The sequence below is a fragment of the Dermacentor silvarum genome, chromosome 11 (assembly GCF_013339745.2).
Source record: "Dermacentor silvarum isolate Dsil-2018 chromosome 11, BIME_Dsil_1.4, whole genome shotgun sequence".
In the NCBI taxonomy this organism is placed as follows: Eukaryota; Metazoa; Arthropoda; class Arachnida; order Ixodida; family Ixodidae; genus Dermacentor; species Dermacentor silvarum.
In genome coordinates, this window is record NC_051164.1 from 91,250,641 (window position 1) to 91,269,962 (window position 19,322).

Sequence of the window (19,322 nt, forward strand, 5' to 3'; positions counted from 1 at the left end):
TGCGGCCGCCGCGGTCGAGATCGAAACCCGCGACCTCGAACTGAGCATTGCAACGCCATGCATCAGCGGCGGGTGATACTGAAGTTTCAACTATTTGATACGGGAATTCATGTCCATTTCGATAGTGAAATCAAACTTCTCGAGCCATAGACGAATGTATGTAACTTTAATTTTTTTTCTTCCATGTGGTAGCGACAGCATTTGCCGGTTTGCTCCACCCCAATTCGTCACAAGCTTCCACGATATTGTCGTCGAGAAAAGACCGAAGTATTGTTATAAATTCATGCATTGGCTGTTGCCAACGCTTCGACACCAACTGAGTTGCACATAGCCCGTCATTGCAATTACAGTTTCCTACACTCTGGAGTGAACTTCACCTCCCCAGACATTTCCACCATTGCTGCTTCTCACGTTTGAGTATAGCCCGAGTCTTCGGTATTCCGTAAAGGACAAAACGCTTACGAGCAAGAGAAATATCCATCTGCTACGTGCGGATTTTTACGGTAATATACTACCGGAACAGATAAGTGCAAAATCCTCACTGAAGCGTATAATGACTACCGCAAGGTCATATGCCTGCCAGACCTCGGCACGCCGAAACTCGATTGTTGACGTCAGGAACCGCTGGGTTTCGCGAACCCGGTTGGTGCGCGAAACCAAACCGGTGCGCGCACCATAGGCGTCCTTTGGTTGAAGTGACCGGATTGAATGTTTATACAACCGGTCGACAGAAGCCACCGACCCTGAACACACGGCCCGTATTTGCGCAGACAAAAGCGAAATATAGAAGAGTGCACAAGAAGGCGCGGGAGGTGCGAGGGGGAGCACAAGTGCGCAGTTACTTTGAACCTTGAAGTGTCACTGCGCAGAACACGATTCTGCGCGTTCCTTGGCGCATGCGCGGTGGAGCGCAAAAACTTTTGTATTCCTGACGCTGGGCGCCAAGAACCGTCTCAAAACCGTCACGCTTGTCACACTGGTGGGAACGCAGGAAGTCTTTGTAACGAGATAAAGAACGGAAACCCAAAACGGCACAATGCAAACACACCACGCACCCAACGGTTCTTTCGTGTTCTTTAAGAAGTCCGGAAGCTGCGCAAGAACCGTCGGATCGTTTCACCACCGGCTCGCGAAGAGGGCAGCACATTTTCCCGCGAAGGCACCGTGAAGGAAGCGCGGTTGAAATGTGAGTAATGTCGCGAAGGTGTACACAAAGAGAGAGAGAGAGAGAGATGAATATAAGAAAGGCAGGGATGTTAATCAGTCAAGAGTCCGGTTGGCTACCCTACGCTGGAGGAAATGAGAAAGGGAATAGAAAGAAGGAAGAGAGACAGGAAGTAGAGACACGTGCACAGACAGCACTGAAGAGTCAAAGGCACTCGCACAAGCTAGACGTTCTCAGAAACCACAAAAGTGCCTTCACTGCCTTCTGAACCGATGATCGGTGGGGACGGTGTTCTAGGCCGGTATTTTGTAGCGATTCGTTATGCTTTATTCTGTGCTAGTCTTATCATCCACCGCTCACGGTCGGCTCATCCCGTTGATAACGTGAGCGGACCGTCGCTCTGACCACTCACCAAGCGCGAAAAGCCCGAAAAGGCATTAGCATCGGAAAGGCAGCGCTACAAAATACCGGCCCTAGTATAGTCTGTTCACCCAGAGGACGATCATCTAGTTTCCTGAATGCGTTGAACATAGATTGTATTTCTGCTTGAAATTGAGGACAGCGGTACAATGAGTGGTCAATGTTCTCCTCGCATCCGCAGACGTCACATGCAGGACTGTCCGCCATTCCAATTAGTGTTGAATAAGCTTTTAGTGTAGGCCTGCCTTTCCTCTCTCGCTCTCTTCGTAAAGGCAACTCCCAACCACAGCCGACACAGAAGAGACGCCTCGCGTCGGTGCAGTCCGGCCGGAGGTCCGAGTTGAAGGTCTACACAGTAGTGGAACTAATCCTACGCTTATCTGACCTACTGAAGGAGCGTCAAGCTCGCATATGAACTAGGGAGCTTGCACGTAGGCTCCCTAGTATAGATGTGGTCACTGCCACCTCTGGTGTCGAACCCGGAACCTCGCTGCGCATGGTGAACGGAGCGTACCCAGACAACGCAATTTCCTTTTTCTAATCACGTGACCGAACATTCACTTTGAATCAGACAAGTTACTTCGAATAGCCGAGGCGCAAGAGATCAGCCAAATTGCAGCAAAATAACGCGCATGAGGCGGCAATGTGCCTTGGTCATCAAATTTTCCATGGCTGCATTTGTTACGAGCCACGTCGGAATCTAAAGGAAGGAAACACGAACAAACCAGATGAAACTTTTTTTTTTTCGTTACTTTCTAATGTACCAAGAAGTCACCGTCTCCACTACTTGCATCGATGCCTATAAGCCATCCCTGAACTTACCACTTTACCCTCCCATATCCCTCAATTCAGCTCCCAAGCAGTGCGGCTCAGTCGCAGTGCATCAATCAACGGCGTTGAATTTCTTCCAGCGTCTCTTACAGAGACGTCTTTCATTCGGTCCTTGTGGCACCATTTAGACCTTACGTTCTCGGTATATACCTGTACATAGCTCATGCAGAAGATCGCAAAGGGACAAATACTAAGCCCTGCGAGTACGGTATAGGCATACGGGAGGCATTCAATCACATCTGGACCTAGATATTCTTGTCAGCAACTACAGGACGCCACGACGCTTACGGCTATACCCACACCCGAGTTGTGTTGAAACCACTCCTTCGCGATCCATCTTCACCCGTGCCGACGAACGGCAGCATTTAAAGGCTAGCAAGCCCCCATTCCAGGCGACGACCCAATAAACAGAAGCTTGCGGCTCTCTAGTACACAGCACCACCGTAGGATGTCCCCACGAGCGCTGAAAGCCGTTCTGCGTGATTTCCCAAGGAGCAGACGCCCACAAGCAGACGCACACGCGCGCATTCCTGTGGGAAGCAGACGATGTTAATGTTCCGTACCTTTTTTTCTTCTTTTTTTTTTTTGCATTAACCTCTCCTTAAGTCGCGGCGTTTGTCTTGTGTACTCGCGACTTATTAATTGCCCTGACGACCCACAAAAGAAACGGCGGCCGGGTTTTCGATCGGCCTTGCGATCGAGGCGATACGTACACCACGACCGCGATTCATAGCAGCGAAGGAGTGGCGTCAAGGTTGACTTCGGCAGAGGCTCCTATACATAGAAACGTCGCGTCTAACTCTCGGCGCCAGAACTTTCATCGCGCTGTAGCTACAGAAAGAAAGTCGATCGATGCCAAGCCCTTAAACGGGCGTTGCAATGGTCTTCGTCACAGTCGATACCCATTGGGTGAACAGGTTATACGTGTATCCCAGTATGGGTAAGCCTGACCTGTTAAAAATGGCCGCAGCATAGCACCTCCCTCACTGCAAAGCGCCAGAACACTTACGGGGTTCTCATGATTGCCAGGTAATGAACATTACATTAAAATTACATTAAAATATACGTTATCTGTAAGTTATTTCTTGCCACCAATGTGTTCAGTTGGTTGCCTTCAGTGCTTATAAGCTAGAAACGCCGCAACAGTAAAGTGCTCAGTCAGCTACCCTTACTATACACTTTGCTAACTGCAGAACTGTTCTAATCTGCATACATAAATATTATTGCTCAAGCTAACGAAAGCGATCGAGAACACTCGTAAGACATTCACACTGTTCTGAAATACAACAAGTGTATGGCACAAGGTTATCGCTGATAATAGTTTTGCATGCTGCAAGTACTAGATCCCCTGTTTCGCCGCTACTATTTCGTCGTTCGCTAGCTTACAAGAGCAAGCATTCCAAAAAACAGCGAGAAGTTATTGTCGTGCTAGGGAAAGTGCTACAGTTCGACCATTCACAGCCGCTGGCAAGCGCCTTATCTCAGGCAAGGGCTGGCAAAAAATTGAAGCCCACGTAAACAAACGGCCGTGCGCGCGCGTGCGAGGCCGCTAAGCCTAAGTGTGCAGCCGGCGGCAAAAATGAGCGAAGGATCCAAGTACTCACAACCAAAACCTCCATGGTGGCCGACTTATGCTTTCCCTTTCGTCAACAAGCAGCTTTCCGCCCTCAGATACCAGACGCAGCGCTATCAAAACCGTTATCAAATTCGAAACACCGAGCAGACGGCACGATACACCGCCTGTAATACTCCTTTCGTTACTCGGGACGCGCTAGCAGACGAACACGAAACAGCTGCCGTCTGCGACCACGCATGGGCGGGGCTTGCAGGAGCGCACCTCCAAAACAAACTACAGCAGACGACTCGGTGAGCATTTGATAAAAAAAAAAAAGCAAAACAGAACAGCAGAAAAGGCGCTGGAACGTCGATTGGAGCGTGGGCCGGTGCGCTGAGGCCAGCGAAAGCCAAGACCGCACACAAGAGGGCCGAGATAGGACCTCCATTTGGGAGTGAGGCGCCATACAACCAAGGTCGCAGCGAGAGATCAGAAGGACCATTCATGGGCAGGTGTACAACCCGCAAGGGTGCCGCGATGGAATTGCGAATGCCGCAGACGTTCTCTTTCTTTTTCTTTTTTGTTTATCGCAGAAGTTCCCCGACGGCTCAATAGATGGCGCCTGAAGCACATTAGCACTAAAATTACTGCTACATAAAACGTCGTTAGAGTACAGTAAGAGGGAGAGGGCGAAATATTTACTTTACTATATGGGGAGTCATCGTAAACACTTGGTACTAAACGCTAAAACTGTTTATTAGCACCATCAATGGACTTGTGGCAATACAGTCAAAGACGAAAGTCATCCACACCATCCACGCCATCTTTGTCATCCACGCCAGCGCTTCGACAGAAACTGCAACAGTGCGAAACAGGAACTATAGGTGTTGGGGTGGCGTAATACAAGTATTCTGTAGAAATCTACCCGGAAAATAGCACACCTGAGAATTTAGCCTCGTGTTTGATAATGTATGCAGCTCTACACAATTCATTCGTTCATTTTCGATCGTTTTTAATCCCGCTCCAAGAGCGCATGCTTTGGCGCGGTAAAAAGTGCCGCTCGTGCCACCAGAGTTTATGGGAATTGGTCATGGTTTTGAGATTCGATAAAAGACAACACTCACGTGAGCTTCTCTGCCTTCATTATAGGCATTAAATATTCGTTTTACTCACTACCTCAAAAGGGGTTACATCAATGCTTGGAAGAAGCCAATGACAACCACGGTATAGTGGGCTTCGAGAATGACGTCGGTCTAACCGCTAACCAGTTTTTAGAACATTTGAGATTGCTGCATGGAGTGACTCAACGTTATTACAGAGGGAAGGCGTGTGTATTGGTTCCTGCCTCGCGCCTCTCCTAAACGACATCTTTCTCGCTCATTACGATAGGATTCTGTGCACTCCCTTGGAAGGATCGGTGGTTGCAAAGATATTTAATTATGTAGATGATTAGTTAGTGTTTCTACAATGTGAAAATGAAAGCTCGACTTCGGCCACATCTACCGTTCAGTATTTCGCGAGTGCCCTCAACCTCCTAATTTGTCCTGTGAAGAGCCTGTTAACGGTTGTATTAGGTTTTTTTTTTTTTTTAGATCTTGCGCTCCGTTTCTTAAACAGTCATGTGTGTTGGTGCTATAAGCCCCGAGGAAAGTAGGGAAAACACGGGGTATGCGGGAGATGGAAATTCAAGACGATTCATATGCCGCCTTGAAGAACACAAGTCCACTTGTCGGAACGTTGGCTCCTCCTCTCACCTTGAACTCGTTTTGCTCACCGAGGAAAGAAAGCCATTCTACCATTTTCATCTGCGCATTCCAAATTAGTTAGGTGGGGTATCGTTAACCTTTGTTTTAAAAACGGGCTTCTAAAATCCTGCCGTCACTTGGTGCACAGAAGCTTCGAAAACCAAGTTTCAAGCCTACGCGCATCTGGCTATCCCTTGCAACTGCTGGCAGCAGTGGCAGGCAGCATGTGAAAGAAACGCCATGAGTATCCGGATTCCGCTGCTCAACCGAGCAGAGGCAGAAAAGTGGTTGTCATGCCGTATCTATACCAAGTTAGCCGAAGAAGATTGGCCATCGTGTTGGCGTTGACGTCGTCTTTTCAGCACCTTTGAAATTGCAAGGTTTGTGCGCGAAAGTAAACAAAACTACAAGGAAGCGTCTTGATTGCAATAAAAAACACCGGAAAAAGTTGGGCTCGTTCATAGAAGGAGTGGTTTAATGTATTCCTTTAGACTGCCGGAAAGAATATATTGGACAGACGGGAAGATCGATGCCTCAACGATCGCTTACGGGAACATTCGAACAATGTTAACATTCTAGTAAAGACTGCCTCCGTTGTGGCTGTAAACCCTTGTTTGACAAAACACAAATGGTGTCCAGAAACCCGCATCAAGTGAATAGGGAGATAATAGAGGCGTTCGAAATAATTAGAAGTAATAACGCTGTAAGTTGCCCATCTGTTTCACTGTCAAAAAAAAAAAAAAAAATCGTGTTCCTATTGCGGCAGCGGCCTGTGGTGGATCACTATGCCGATAAGTGATCTGCGCCGACCTATATAATGTGATACCGGAAAACGAAGCTCCCACACTTCAGAAACCCGTCATATGAATCGTAAAATATGCTATTTCGAAACCCATCTTGCTATATTAAGTCCGCCTAGCAAATCGCGTCACTGTAAACCCTGCAAACTCAATTCCTATTCAGTTCCGTTACATATTTACTATAGGTATCGCGTATTAATATTGGACATATTTGTTGTTACGACCCTTCTATTGCATTATCTTCTGACACTGTTACCCATGTATACCCGATCCCGCTAGGCCCCACAAAGCCCAACGTATCGTTCTTGAGTAATCTGAGTTTGATACCACAATACCCTTATCTGAGCGTCGCAAGTTTAACGCAAAGTCCACAGTAAGGTTTTTGATATACCCGGGAGCGAAATGTAAGTTGTGGACATTCCATCAAACCTATCTTTAATTATAGTACTACACAAATTATACTTTTCCTCAAATGCCACTTCATTGTTTTGGTACGAATGTACACTTCATGGCCAGAAATAAACGTAAACAAGTTGTTCTGACTTTTCTTGATCTGGATTGTGGCTAGGCTTTCCTGTGACCAAGCAATTGTGAACGTGCTGTTTAACAGTGCACGACGGTGCATTATGCTACCCGCAGTCATGTACGTTTAGTCAAACGCCGACGCCACAGCCGACGCCACAGTTCAAGCCACGGCCGAAGCCACAGCCGACGCCACAGCCGACGCCACAGTTCAAGCCACAGCCGAGGCCACGGCCGGAGTCACAACCGATGCCACAGCCGGCACCACAGTCACATCAAAGAATACAGTGCACCGCGGTTGAGTCCACAATGCCGACTCCCGATAAATTGCCCGAAGAAGACCGGCAAGTGGTTGTGATGCTTCGGTCCCTTGTAAATACCCTACGTATACTGTTAAGCAAGCTGCATACTCCGTCAGCGCGAAGTGCAGTGCAAGTACTGGATGCTCTCAATCCCGTGCTTGCAAGTCTCGAGTAAACCCCATGGCTCACCCGCAGCCTCCTATTCACGCAACGACCACTGGCCCTTGGTTCATGTCAGATGTCTACAACGCACATCACCAGCTATGGGACTTGACTTTAGTGTTATGGTGCTTCGCTGCACACACAATGCTCACTCTCCTCCTCTTTTCCTCTTTTTATTCGCCTTTCCCTTACCCTATGTGCAGGGTAGCAAACCGGACGTTCGTCTGGTTGACCTCCCTGCCTTTCCTCTCTTCGCTTCCTATCTCTCTCAAACGACCCAACCAAAAAAAAAAAAAAATGGGAAGAATTCATCTACAATGGGTACCCAAGTATGCGAACAGCCGAAGCGCGTCATGTTTGAGGCGCGCAGCTGCAGCCGAGCTCCTCAAGGGACCCAAGTTGGTGTGAAAGAGGTTCACTGAAGAGCGGCAAATACTCAGTGGCGCTTACCCACGAGATCGGCCCATATGTTACACGACGCTATCTTTGCGATTGGTCCATATTTTCGGTTAGATACATAGATTGATATAGCTAGCAGACAGACCGACAGAGACAGACAGACAGAGACAGACAGACAGAGACAGACAGACAGAGACAGACAGACAGAGACAGACAGACAGAGACAGACAGACAGAGACAGACAGACAGAGACAGACAGACAGAGACAGACAGAGTACATACATAGACCAGAACGACAGACAGAGCATGACAGACAGAGACAGGAAACAGACAGAACAGACAGAGACAAGACGATACATAAAGAAGATCAGACAGACAGACAGGACGACAGACAGACAGATACAGACAGACAGACAGACAACAGACAGACAGACAGACAGACAGACAGACAGACAGACAGACAGACAGACAGACAGACAGACAGACAGACAGACAGACAGACAGACAGACAGACAGACAGACAGACAGACAGACAGACAGACAGACAGACAGACAGACAGACAGACAGACAGACAGACAGACAGACAGACAGACAGACAGACAGACAGACAGACAGACAGACAGACAGACAGACAGACAGACAGACAGACAGACAGACAGACAGACAGACAGACAGACAGACAGACAGACAGACAGACAGACAGACAGACAGACAGACAGACAGACAGACAGACAGACAGACAGACAGACAGACAGACAGACAGACAGACAGACAGACAGACAGACAGACAGACAGACAGACAGACAGACAGACAGACAGACAGACAGACAGACAGACAGACAGATAGATAGATAGATAGATAGATAGATAGATAGATAGATAGATAGATAGATAGATAGATAGATAGATAGATAAATAGATAAATAGATAAATAGATAAATAGATAGATAGATAGATAGATAGATAGATAGATAGATAGATAGACAGATAGACAGATAGACAGATAGACAGATAGATAGATAGATAGATAGATAGATAGACAGATAGACAGATAGATAGATAGATAGATAGATAGATAGATAGATAGATAGATAGATAGATAAACTGGTCTGACAATCCAAAGGATGCGATTCGCATTAGTGAACCGTGGGCTACGGTGTCAAGAGCGACTGTACACACGCAGAGACCTCTGATATGCGTTTGCGCATGCGCACCTACCACGACTGCCGATCTAAACGCGGTTGCACGGTTACACGCATGCGTCGTCTTGCAACAAGAGTTGGGCTAGTTGGTCGACGTTCATATTTGACTCGGATTGAAGCGCACTGCAGACACGGACACAGAAAGGAAGTATACAGGACAGCGCTTGTCTGTCCTAATCTAAGTCAAACATGATATGTCATCTGTCACGGCATTCCTGTCTAAACGGCGCACCTTCCAAGCGTCCTTCGAGCCCATATACGATAACAGTAACGCGCAGCTACCGGTTCCGCTTTATACCCGCGCTGCCAAGGAGACCCCGACCGGCAGCGCTGTAGGGTGCGCCCGGGCGTTCGAACGACGCGGTTTCGCTTACCGCGCAGGCCATGCCAAAATGCTGGGAGACGAATGACGCGCCGCGGAAAACTGGACAGTTCGGAAACGTTTGGCGCGGCGATTAGCGTATGTACGTGCGGACTGTTCCCGCAGGCAATTTACGACGAGCGCGAGGACGCCGTGGCGAGTCCACTTACGCGGGTGTATTACAGAACTATCTTTTACGCTTTGTTTCGCGACTGCAGGCTGGGTTTACTATACGTGAGTCAAGACGCCAGGAATGCTTCTCACAGAGGACGCCGTCAGCGGAGCGCGAGCGACTTGTCCCCATTTGTAGCCCGGCCTCAGCGGCGATGAAAAAAAAGAAGAAAAAAAGGACGGGCTAAGAAAAACGGGACAATGACTGAGACAGGTGCTCGTTCCGTTTGTGGGAAAAGGACTCGCGCGCCCGACGAACGACCTCATTGTCTCTCGTGGAAACCCGAGGCGCAACGACTTGTCGCCTCCAGGCGGTGTATGGGCTCCGCATAGACCACCGCATTGGCAGAGCGCAGTGTGTCACAAAGGCCTAGATCCTTCGGTGCGTTCAGCGCGTCGACGCGCGAGTGTGCAGTCTTCGCCGAAAGTGAACGGGCCACTGAACACGCCGCGACTGGTTGGTTTTTTTTTTTTTTTTTTTTTTTTTTTGTGCAGATACCGCGTGTTCCTGCGACGACTGGCTCAGATTAGGAAGAGTATAGTAGAGGTTTCCGGGCAAAATGGTAATTTCACAGCGGAGATGTTAAAGGGACTTCCACATACGGCCGTTTTCCGTGCGGTGTACAATAAGTAAAACATTTATTGGGCTCGGTTACCTCAATCCAGAGTTTCTATTATGGACATCGTCAAATTCCGCCATCTTGTCAGCTCTGATTGGCCCAGAGGGCTGATTATATATATATATATATATATATATATATATATATATATATATATATATATATATATATATATAATCAGGCTTCCCTGATTGGCTCAAAATGCCGCCATTCCACAACATGACAATATGGCACAACTTGCTGATTTCCAGAATGTGGCACCCCCCGGGTCCGTGGGACAGGAGATCGGGACATAAAGAAGGGATTCGACCTGCGTCCAAGCCAAGGGTCTTGATACGCTCGGGTGAAAGCCGAGGGCGATGTGAGGCCTCATGCTCGGAATCAAATGTCAAATACACAAATAGTCAGCAACGCAACCTGCGCCGTTTGCAGCACAGGTTTGCGTTGAAACGTAATTATTGGTGTTTATAAAATAAAAGTTACTTTGCGTACACCTCACTCGATCAAACAACTTTTTTGAGAGGTTCATTTTAGCCAGTAATCCGTAATTTTTGTTTCTCACGTCGCGTATCCCCGGCTCTACGTTGGAGGTCGGCCAAGAGCTTGTACGGCTCCAGCTGTGAAAGCAGGAGGGCATTGTTCAGCAGCGCAGACCGCGTGGGAGTCCGAAGCGGAGGTATGACCGAAACGGCGGTAATAACTAAGAACAGACCCTATACTTACGACAAAGGGTGTGAGAAGTCGCTTATACTATATGCAGCTTCGCTGTCTGATGTGTCAGTTGCTCAAATTGACATACATTGGCAAATTATTTACTTTTTTACGGTAAGGGATCCGTGCCGCAGAAAATCATGTCGGCGTCGGTGGCGTTGCCATGAGCGAACATTTACCTTTATATTTAGTTACATGCATACGCCACGCCTTGCTATATGACATGCGGATATGCGGGTTACATTGGCACACCATTCTATCACTAAAGTTGCTCACACCTTGTTTTACATTCTTGACAAAGTTATTCCTCGCAATTCTTTCTTTAACCAATTGCTTCTTATAGGCCACATATTTCGCGATAACCGCCAACACGAATATTATCGTGGTCCTTTGCCGGATGTTTACGGCAAGATATAAGTTGATGTACTCTTTCATGGGACGCCATTTGTGTACTGACGATGCCACCCGCATAGGTGGCGAAACGTCTATGTTTTGTTATTGTTTTATTGTTGAGTAAAGCCAGTGAAGCTATACGTTTGAATACGAATATTATCAAAATTCGACAAACTTAATTACTTTAAAAGGCATATTGTAATTGCAGAATTGAAGTTAGCCCGTACTCAAAAGCATGGTCCTTTGGCGATAAACTCGGTGTTTTGCACCAGTTAAGTACCAGTTTAGAGAAATAAGGAGCCCATAATGTGCCGCGAAAGTGCACCGCTGTGTTGAATTACTGGCCGTTACTGATCTACTGCCCGATCACAGCGGATATCGCTTCCGGTAAGTATGCATAAGCAAGTCCAACACGGAAAATAAAATCCTTTCACACGAAAACGCTCCCACTCAGGGTCTCGCTAAAGAATACCAACCAATAAATGAGGGCATGATCAAAGCTAAATTTCGTCAAACAACTAGAAAAAAAAAAAGGTAAACTCATTTACCGCACAGCAAAATTTTGCTACAGCGAATACCACCACTTTATTTTCGCTTTCCTGTTTCTTACTCGAATAACTGCGTTCACCAACTACGAGGAAGTTGTGTGTCGTCAATGACGACAACGGTCGTCGTCGGCGTGACAGAATGAACGGCCGTCGAAGTAAAAGCACAGCATTGCATACAGGACTGGCTTCTGCATCTGCCACGATCGGAAGTGCCCTTTCTGTGCATATGGTGAGCACAATCGTGAAATCATTACATTTTGTGCCACATATGCTAGGCTTTCACGCATGAAAGTCTTTATTTTCTGCAATCATAGACGTTTCCTAACATCGGCATACTGAAGTCGCCCATCGCCATGACAGTTGAAAGCAGAAAGTATGACGCTGACTATACATAGACCACAACTTTTCCATGACGCCAGTGCCGAAACTTCCAATAGCATCAGCGTTTCAAAACCCGGACACAGTGACTGGCCAATAGCGCAGAAGTCCGTCGAATGTCGCATCACCTATGGACAACAAAACCAACTATAAAACGCCCCCTTCATGAGCATACCAACAAAGATATCGGCGCGCACTGTATACGCAAAGCCAATTATAAACAGTATCTTCGATCAGCGCTTTTTCTTTAGTCAAATCAGCCATTTCTAGCGCTATTTACACACATTTCTATTTATACATTTCTATGTATGCAAGACAACCTCAACAACGCAAAGAATATTCGCACTACGCCAACCAGAAAAAAAAAAAATGCCGAAGTCATCCGCACAACTCAAGAGACGGAACGGAAGCGTTCCGCTTTCAAGGCGCCGCCATTCTTGTCAACCAACTTCGTCGCCGACTCACCAAGCCTCATCGATGACGCAGACTCGAAGCTATATATACGTATGTATACACGCAGCAGTAGTGCACGCGACCACTTGACGGTCATTTACATATTGTCCGACACCCCCCCCCCCCCCTCTCTCTCTCTCCGCTTTAGCGGTAAGTTACTTTGCTTTCTGGTCAGCGTCGCGCGAGTCTTCCTGCAAGCGCTGCCGTGATCGGGACCACGTCGGATTACAAGTCGCCGGGACACCCCTCGGAGACACACTTCCCGTTTATACAAACGCCGACGTGCTTGTAGTACACGGGCTCTCTTCGGACGCGACAACAACGTCGCGACGTGTGTACCGATGTGGAGCGAGCTCCGTCGAGCGTCCAGCTCGCCTGTCCTCTCTCCGCGGTGAAGATCTTCCGTCTCCGGCAGACAACAATGGCCCATCTTCACCCCTCCCTCCCCAAGACAAATATAGCCCGCTCGCTCGCTGTGGTCTCGGCCGGACGCGCGCGGACGTCGTAGGTCGGGAGTCTGTCAGGCAAGTCGGTTGGTACGTAGTCCGTTGAGCGAAGACAAAGCACGTACACGGTTGCCTACTGTTGCCAGCAGCATGTACTGGGTATTGAAGCCAATACAACTTGGACGTATCTTTTGCTTCATTGGTTCTTCGTCAAACTTGTCGAGCGTGGTTCAGGGCTCTTTTCATTCTGCACTGAAACGGGGGTAATCACACGGAAGGCGCGCAATCGTCTCTTTGCACCCACAAACTTCACATCGGGGACTTCTAACTGTTCCGATGACGAAAGCGTAGGCATTAGTGAATGCTAGTCCAAGCTATAGACGACAAATCAGGGTTGCATCCAGTCGTCGTAAGCCGTGCGGAAAGGGAGCTTACCACGTGGTCCCGTATACGGAAAATAATTCTTGGGCCCTGGTCACGGCTGGTCGACGTGAGCCCGAGTTGCTCTAAAAGCGGTATAGCGTGAGTGCGTGCTTTTAAGCGTTGCAGCTGAATGAAAAACTGCAATCGTTGCCAGTTGTCTGTCCGCACAAACACGACAAACTCTCTTCATATCTTCCCCCTCAGCCTTTTCACCATCCCCATTTCCCCATTGCCCAGTGCATACTACAGCCAACGAACGGTTCATCTGGTTAACATCACTGCCTTTTTTTCTCTATATATATCTTCTACTTCACTGGAAAAAAATAATAATAACCTGCTGACTTCAACGAGTCCTACGGGTCTAGAAACTCTTTTACTGCGACATCAGCAGACTCTCATACAGTGAGAGCAAGGTAAATGGTGAGAGCGCTATCTACTCAAGAACAACTTTACTTCGCGATGCAGGAAACGTCCTATACCACTCCGCTACAGAATTAGCGGACGAAATACGCGCACAGACGCCAACACTCTCAGTGTCTGCGTATATAGTGTACAAAACGCTGGACAATAATTGTCGAGCTCCGAAGCTGCACAAACGCTCTGGCTCCCGAGTGCTCTGGCTCCCGACTGTACCTTGCCGCAGGTACCATGGGCATGACGTAGCCGATTCACCCGTGCGAAGGCAGGGTTTCCGACTGGAGTACTGGTTTGATGCATCGGGATGATCCAAAGCGATGGCTGCTATAGCAGTTTTAACTGACGATCGATGAGAGAAGTTTAGTGAGATCACCGTCCGCAATTTCCTGGTCCAGATCGGAGGCAACACTGGCTGTCGTTCCTTCCTAGTTCACCGAGGAAAGGAAGAACGGAGATGTTTCCCAGTTGCGAGATCGCCTTAAGGGTATCCATTATACCACGGGTGTGTTGACATCCACCGAAATAATGTTACGAAGCCCGCATTTTACGCGCATTTCGCATATGCCCGTGAATGAGTACCAGTCACCGGCTTACGCTTGTGATGCGTATCGGTGTCCGCCAGCCATGTCTTTGAAGACCTTCACTTTCGTGAGTGGTCGCTTGCCAATATGTGGAACAACCTTCGTCGATGGATGTTCTGGAACATTTCCACAACATCGAAGTGAGCACGTGGCATCAGCAGCGCTGCAAGATGATGCATATGGCACCTCTCTCGTTTGTCCTCATCGTCACTCAGCCCCTCGACTTGTATAACACTAAAATGAGCAGGGGGCGGGGGGGGGGGGGGGCTGAAACAACGTCGTCTTTAGTGAATGAAAGCACCCCACCCCTCTCATCAAGCATTTCTCACGGCACTCCACCACACAACGCATTCGCACTTGAAATCTCAAAGGAAAGCCCACGCCGAGAAAGTAAAGAAAAAATGCTATGGCACTAAGAACGATCTTAAAAAAAAAAAGGAAAAAAAAAGGCGAATCACCAGTTACACATAAAGTCAAGTGGAGCCGTCGGGGGAGAGTGAGGGAGGGACGGCGCGTGCGGCTGCGACGCAGCCAAACAAAAGACCGCAACCATCGGCGTCGCCGTTGTCGTCGCCGTGGACGTGGCGACGGCGGTCTCATCCCCGCACCGCTCTCTTCCGCCTTTCATTCGCCGTCCCCCCCAACAAAGAAGCGGCTGCGGCTGACCCCCCCTCCCAAGAAAGGAAAAAAATAACCCGCCGCCGCTTAAAGCTGTTCATTCCTCGTTGTGGTTCCTTTCGGCGCCAGACGCTCGAGCGAGAGAGAAGGCGCCCGCCCCGTCGGCAATGACGCGGTATACACTATGGCCAGAGAGAAAGCCAGTTGCGCCACAACCAACCACGCTCGCTTTCTTAGCGCCGAGGAAAGCTTCCGCTCTTGGCCCTTTCCTTGCGCCGACCCGCTTCGGCGTCTAACCCTGGAGCCACAGAAACCGACCGCCGACTGCTAAAATTAACGGTCCTTTTTTTTTTTTTTTTTCCTCAACGCTTCGTGCTACTTCATTAAAGGGACACGTTAAAGAGCAACGCGATGGCAGTTGAGGCTGGTAGAGAGCACTGTTCAAAAACGTCTCATTTATTCGGCGAACAGACAAACAAAGGGGGGGGTATTCGCAGGACAAAGAAAGCCAAGCTTCGCTCCCTTGAATTTGGCGTCCGAACAGGATGAGCCGTGACGTCAACGTGACGCCATGAATCTCAATATTTTCGCCTATTCGGGTCGTTTTCTCGCGGCTAAACTTCCGGAAAGTTCTTTCGGTAAGTCTTTAGTTCATTTGCAATGTTATGCAATACTCGTTTATCAATAACGAATTAGCTAGCTTTAATAAAGAAAAAAAAAAGGCTTGCAGCTGAACAGTTTGCCAATGGGCATGCAACAATCCAAGTAAAGTGCAAATATTACGAGCAGAGAAGTGAACTGGCACGGATGCGTCGTTCTCCGAAAAATAAACAAGTTCCTTATAATTTATACTGCCGTTGAAGTTGCGAGTTTGCTGGAATTCCGCGACGCTTAGTGACATTGTGCTGGCAAGGGCGTGAAGACACTACGCCCTTATCCTTGGGCTTCCGCGAAAATGTTCTCTTTTTTTCATTCATTCATTCATTCATTCATTCATTCATTCATTCATTCATTCATTCATTCATTCATTCATTGCGATGGAGCATTTCCTCACAGGGCGAGCGAGCAAGATGTCATGGAGGAATCGGAGAAGGTATCAGTATGCCTCTGAAAGAGGTAACGATACGCAACCTTCCCGAGAATGGCTAGCGACGTTAGCATATTTTCTATAGAAGGAGCGGGTATACCTGCCAAGAATGCTAACGTGGCAAGTGATCGAGCGCTCAGCGCTTGACCATGGATTTCTGGCAGACGCGATGTGCCGACGCACTATAGTCAGAGAAGCTACGCGAGTAAAATAACGATCAATCCTGGAAAATACCGTTACGGGGAACAGACTTCGCTGCCAAACCATCCACTGCAGATACGAGAAAAGTTCACGGCGTCTTCGATGGAAAGCTTAGCAACGATTTTTTTTTTTTTTTTCATGCTTGGAAGTTGCGTCACTAGCTAAGTTTGCATGAACCCTGTAAGTCAAGCTCGACATTCCCGCTGCGTTAGTGATCGTGTCACGTTCATCGCCAGCGATTGCTTTTCCTCAATACCGCGTCATGCCACACGCCTTCGATGTCAAGATGAGTCAGCAATATACACGTACGTGTAGGCAAGCGAAGCGCACACATGTGAATTCAGGGCAGGCGTCGCAACGATGACGTCGCCAGACACGTATAAAAAGCTGAGCTATACAAGCAAGTCGCTCCCCATTGACGCCTTTTAACCAATGTTTGCACTTCAGTCGATCAAGAAGTTGGGTTCGCACACCCCTATCGTCCCGAGACTTCGACTTGGAGGTGCAGCTGGTGCGACCGTATACACGAACAGGACGCGGTGCAAGTCCATTTCCAAGCTCGTAATTGCGGTCACATGCCGACAGTAAAATAAAATTTTAAAAAATCAACCGGAGAGAATAATTTAGCAGGAAATGACAAACTTCATTACTATGCAATGATTGACTCATGGACTAGTTGGTTCGTTATCACAGAAAAAAAAAAACAGCGCTTCAAGACGGGACACACACACACACACACACACACACACACACACACACACACACACACACACACACACACACACACACACACACACACACACACACACACACACACACAGTCCTTACTGTACTGTACTATGCTATACTATACACGCACACACTGCGCTTACTGCTACTATAAATGTTCGAGTACACACGAGTGTCGAACAGACTGCTAAAAACACGAACAAATGGACAGTCGGACATTGCGTGTTCTTCAGCAGTCCCTTGAAGAACAGGGGACTGCTGAAGAACACGCAATGGACAAGCATTCGTCCCGTGTTTCTCAGCGCACGTACTCAGGCGTATTGTGTCTTTTTGCTTTCTCGTATATAGTTGTGAAAAGTAGTAGCATAGTGATTCTTAAGAGAAGAGGAAAAGGTCGTGAAGGAGAAAGAGCATCCGCTGACGGCGCACGCCAGCCCATACAGATGCGCCTGAATAACGGAGGACGAGGCTGCCGTCCATGCAAGGGCAATGCATGCAAGACGGAGAGCCGAAGCAGCCGAAAGGAATGCCTTCAGAAGATGACCTCGAGCACAGCGTTGTGTCTCGTAGGCACCGGACGAAGAATCACGAGTCGGAACTGCTCCTTCGACGCGCCCCAGCAGGAAGCGAGCATGCCTCCGCAACCAAGGATCGATCATGCTCGGGACATGTAGTACTTTCTACACTTGTTCCCGCGCCACACGGTCGTGACAAAACGCATCGCATACCATGCTGTTCCATCGAGATTGAAGTACAAGGCTCGGTGACCGGGGTAGCGTAGTTTTATGCCCATTTCATAACCCATTTCCTCAGGCTGGCTCGATCTATCTTGTCTAAAACATATTGTATGTCACATCGCTAATCATGCAAAAGCAAACAAAAAGGGCTCGGCGGGTGAAAATGTATCGAATAATGTAACAATAATAAATGTCGGTGGCTCTGCCCCGTGTGCTGACGATGGATACACGTGACATACAGTGTGCCACAAAGTTTCGGTAGCGATAACCTTAACATGCTCACTATGTGCAGGAAAATGATCACTCAAACCGCCAAAGGGCCAATCGTAGGCTCTCGTGTATATAGGATCCGATACGATCACACGGGGCTGTTTGATCGGGAACTATGAGGCCCATAAGCTTTCCTATACGGTAAGGCAGCTTAAGTACAGAACATTATGCATGTTAATCTTACATTCAAGATCGCTTAAACACTCAAGGTTAATCGCTTGAACACCCAGGGTTGCTTAAACTGTCTTATCGGCCCCCGTTCTCTCCTCTAGACGATGAATAATGCTAAAGTTATATTTGATTGAATTGAAATAAAGGTACGGTGCACTTCCCGAGAGTGACTTACCCTGCTCAACATAGATAAGTGGTCGTAAAAGAGAGAGAGAGAGAGAGAGAGACGAGGGGGTTGGGGATGCCTGCGTTGTGAGCGCACCGGTAGAACAAAAAGTGCTTCATTGTTTACTCAGTCACACAGAAGGCCGCAACTCCCCATCAGATTGCCTTCGCATTCCAGTTGCAGGCAGTCAATATGATCTTGACCTGCACCGCCGAAGTCATGCCCGCATTCTGACGATTAAAAAAGAAGAAAAAAACCGCTTTTGACCTCACAGTCGAAGAATGAAGCACGCAGTGCGACCTTCAATCGCCGCACGCAACGCCGACGCACACCGACCTGCCTGACAGGGCGGTCGACCTGGATTCGCCAGATGAAATAAAAGAATCAACCACAAGGCCATAAAACGCGGCAGCCTCTGGGGCGCATAGGGGCGAGCAGGCCATTAAACTGACGCTCGCCGCATGCATCATCCTTCGCGTAACAACGCCGCTGAGAAGACGGAGCGCGAGAGCCGTCTTGCTATTGTCACCTTGCTTCGCTTACTGTCACACGCCGTCTTCCGTAATATGCGCTAACAGCCCCTCGTCATAAACTAAATATCGCTCGCATAAAAGTGAGGCTGAAGGGTGTTTGCGATAGCAGGTTAGCGTCTATCAGTGCACAAGGTGTCGCTGACGTACTTTGAACAAAATTCAATTTTATTTTCCAGAACCACGGTATACTGGAGGGACACCATG

At 48.2% G+C, this 19,322-nt stretch overlaps 1 protein-coding gene across 2 annotated transcripts in view; it reads right to left on the reverse strand.

Moving 5' to 3' along the window:
* Positions 1 to 19,322, reverse strand: part of LOC119433503 (hillarin) — a 103,828-nt gene that overhangs the window by 26,832 nt on the left and 57,674 nt on the right. Inside the window, exon 1 of one of the 2 annotated variants that reach the window (XM_037700741.2) lies at positions 4,021 to 4,189. The exons of the other annotated variant lie outside the window; for it this stretch is intronic. Within the exon in view, the coding sequence (XP_037556669.1) occupies positions 4,021 to 4,035 (15 nt within the window). The 5' untranslated portion in view covers positions 4,036 to 4,189. Of the gene's footprint in view, positions 1 to 4,020; positions 4,190 to 19,322 lie in introns of those variants that run through there. 2 annotated transcript variants of the gene reach the window in all.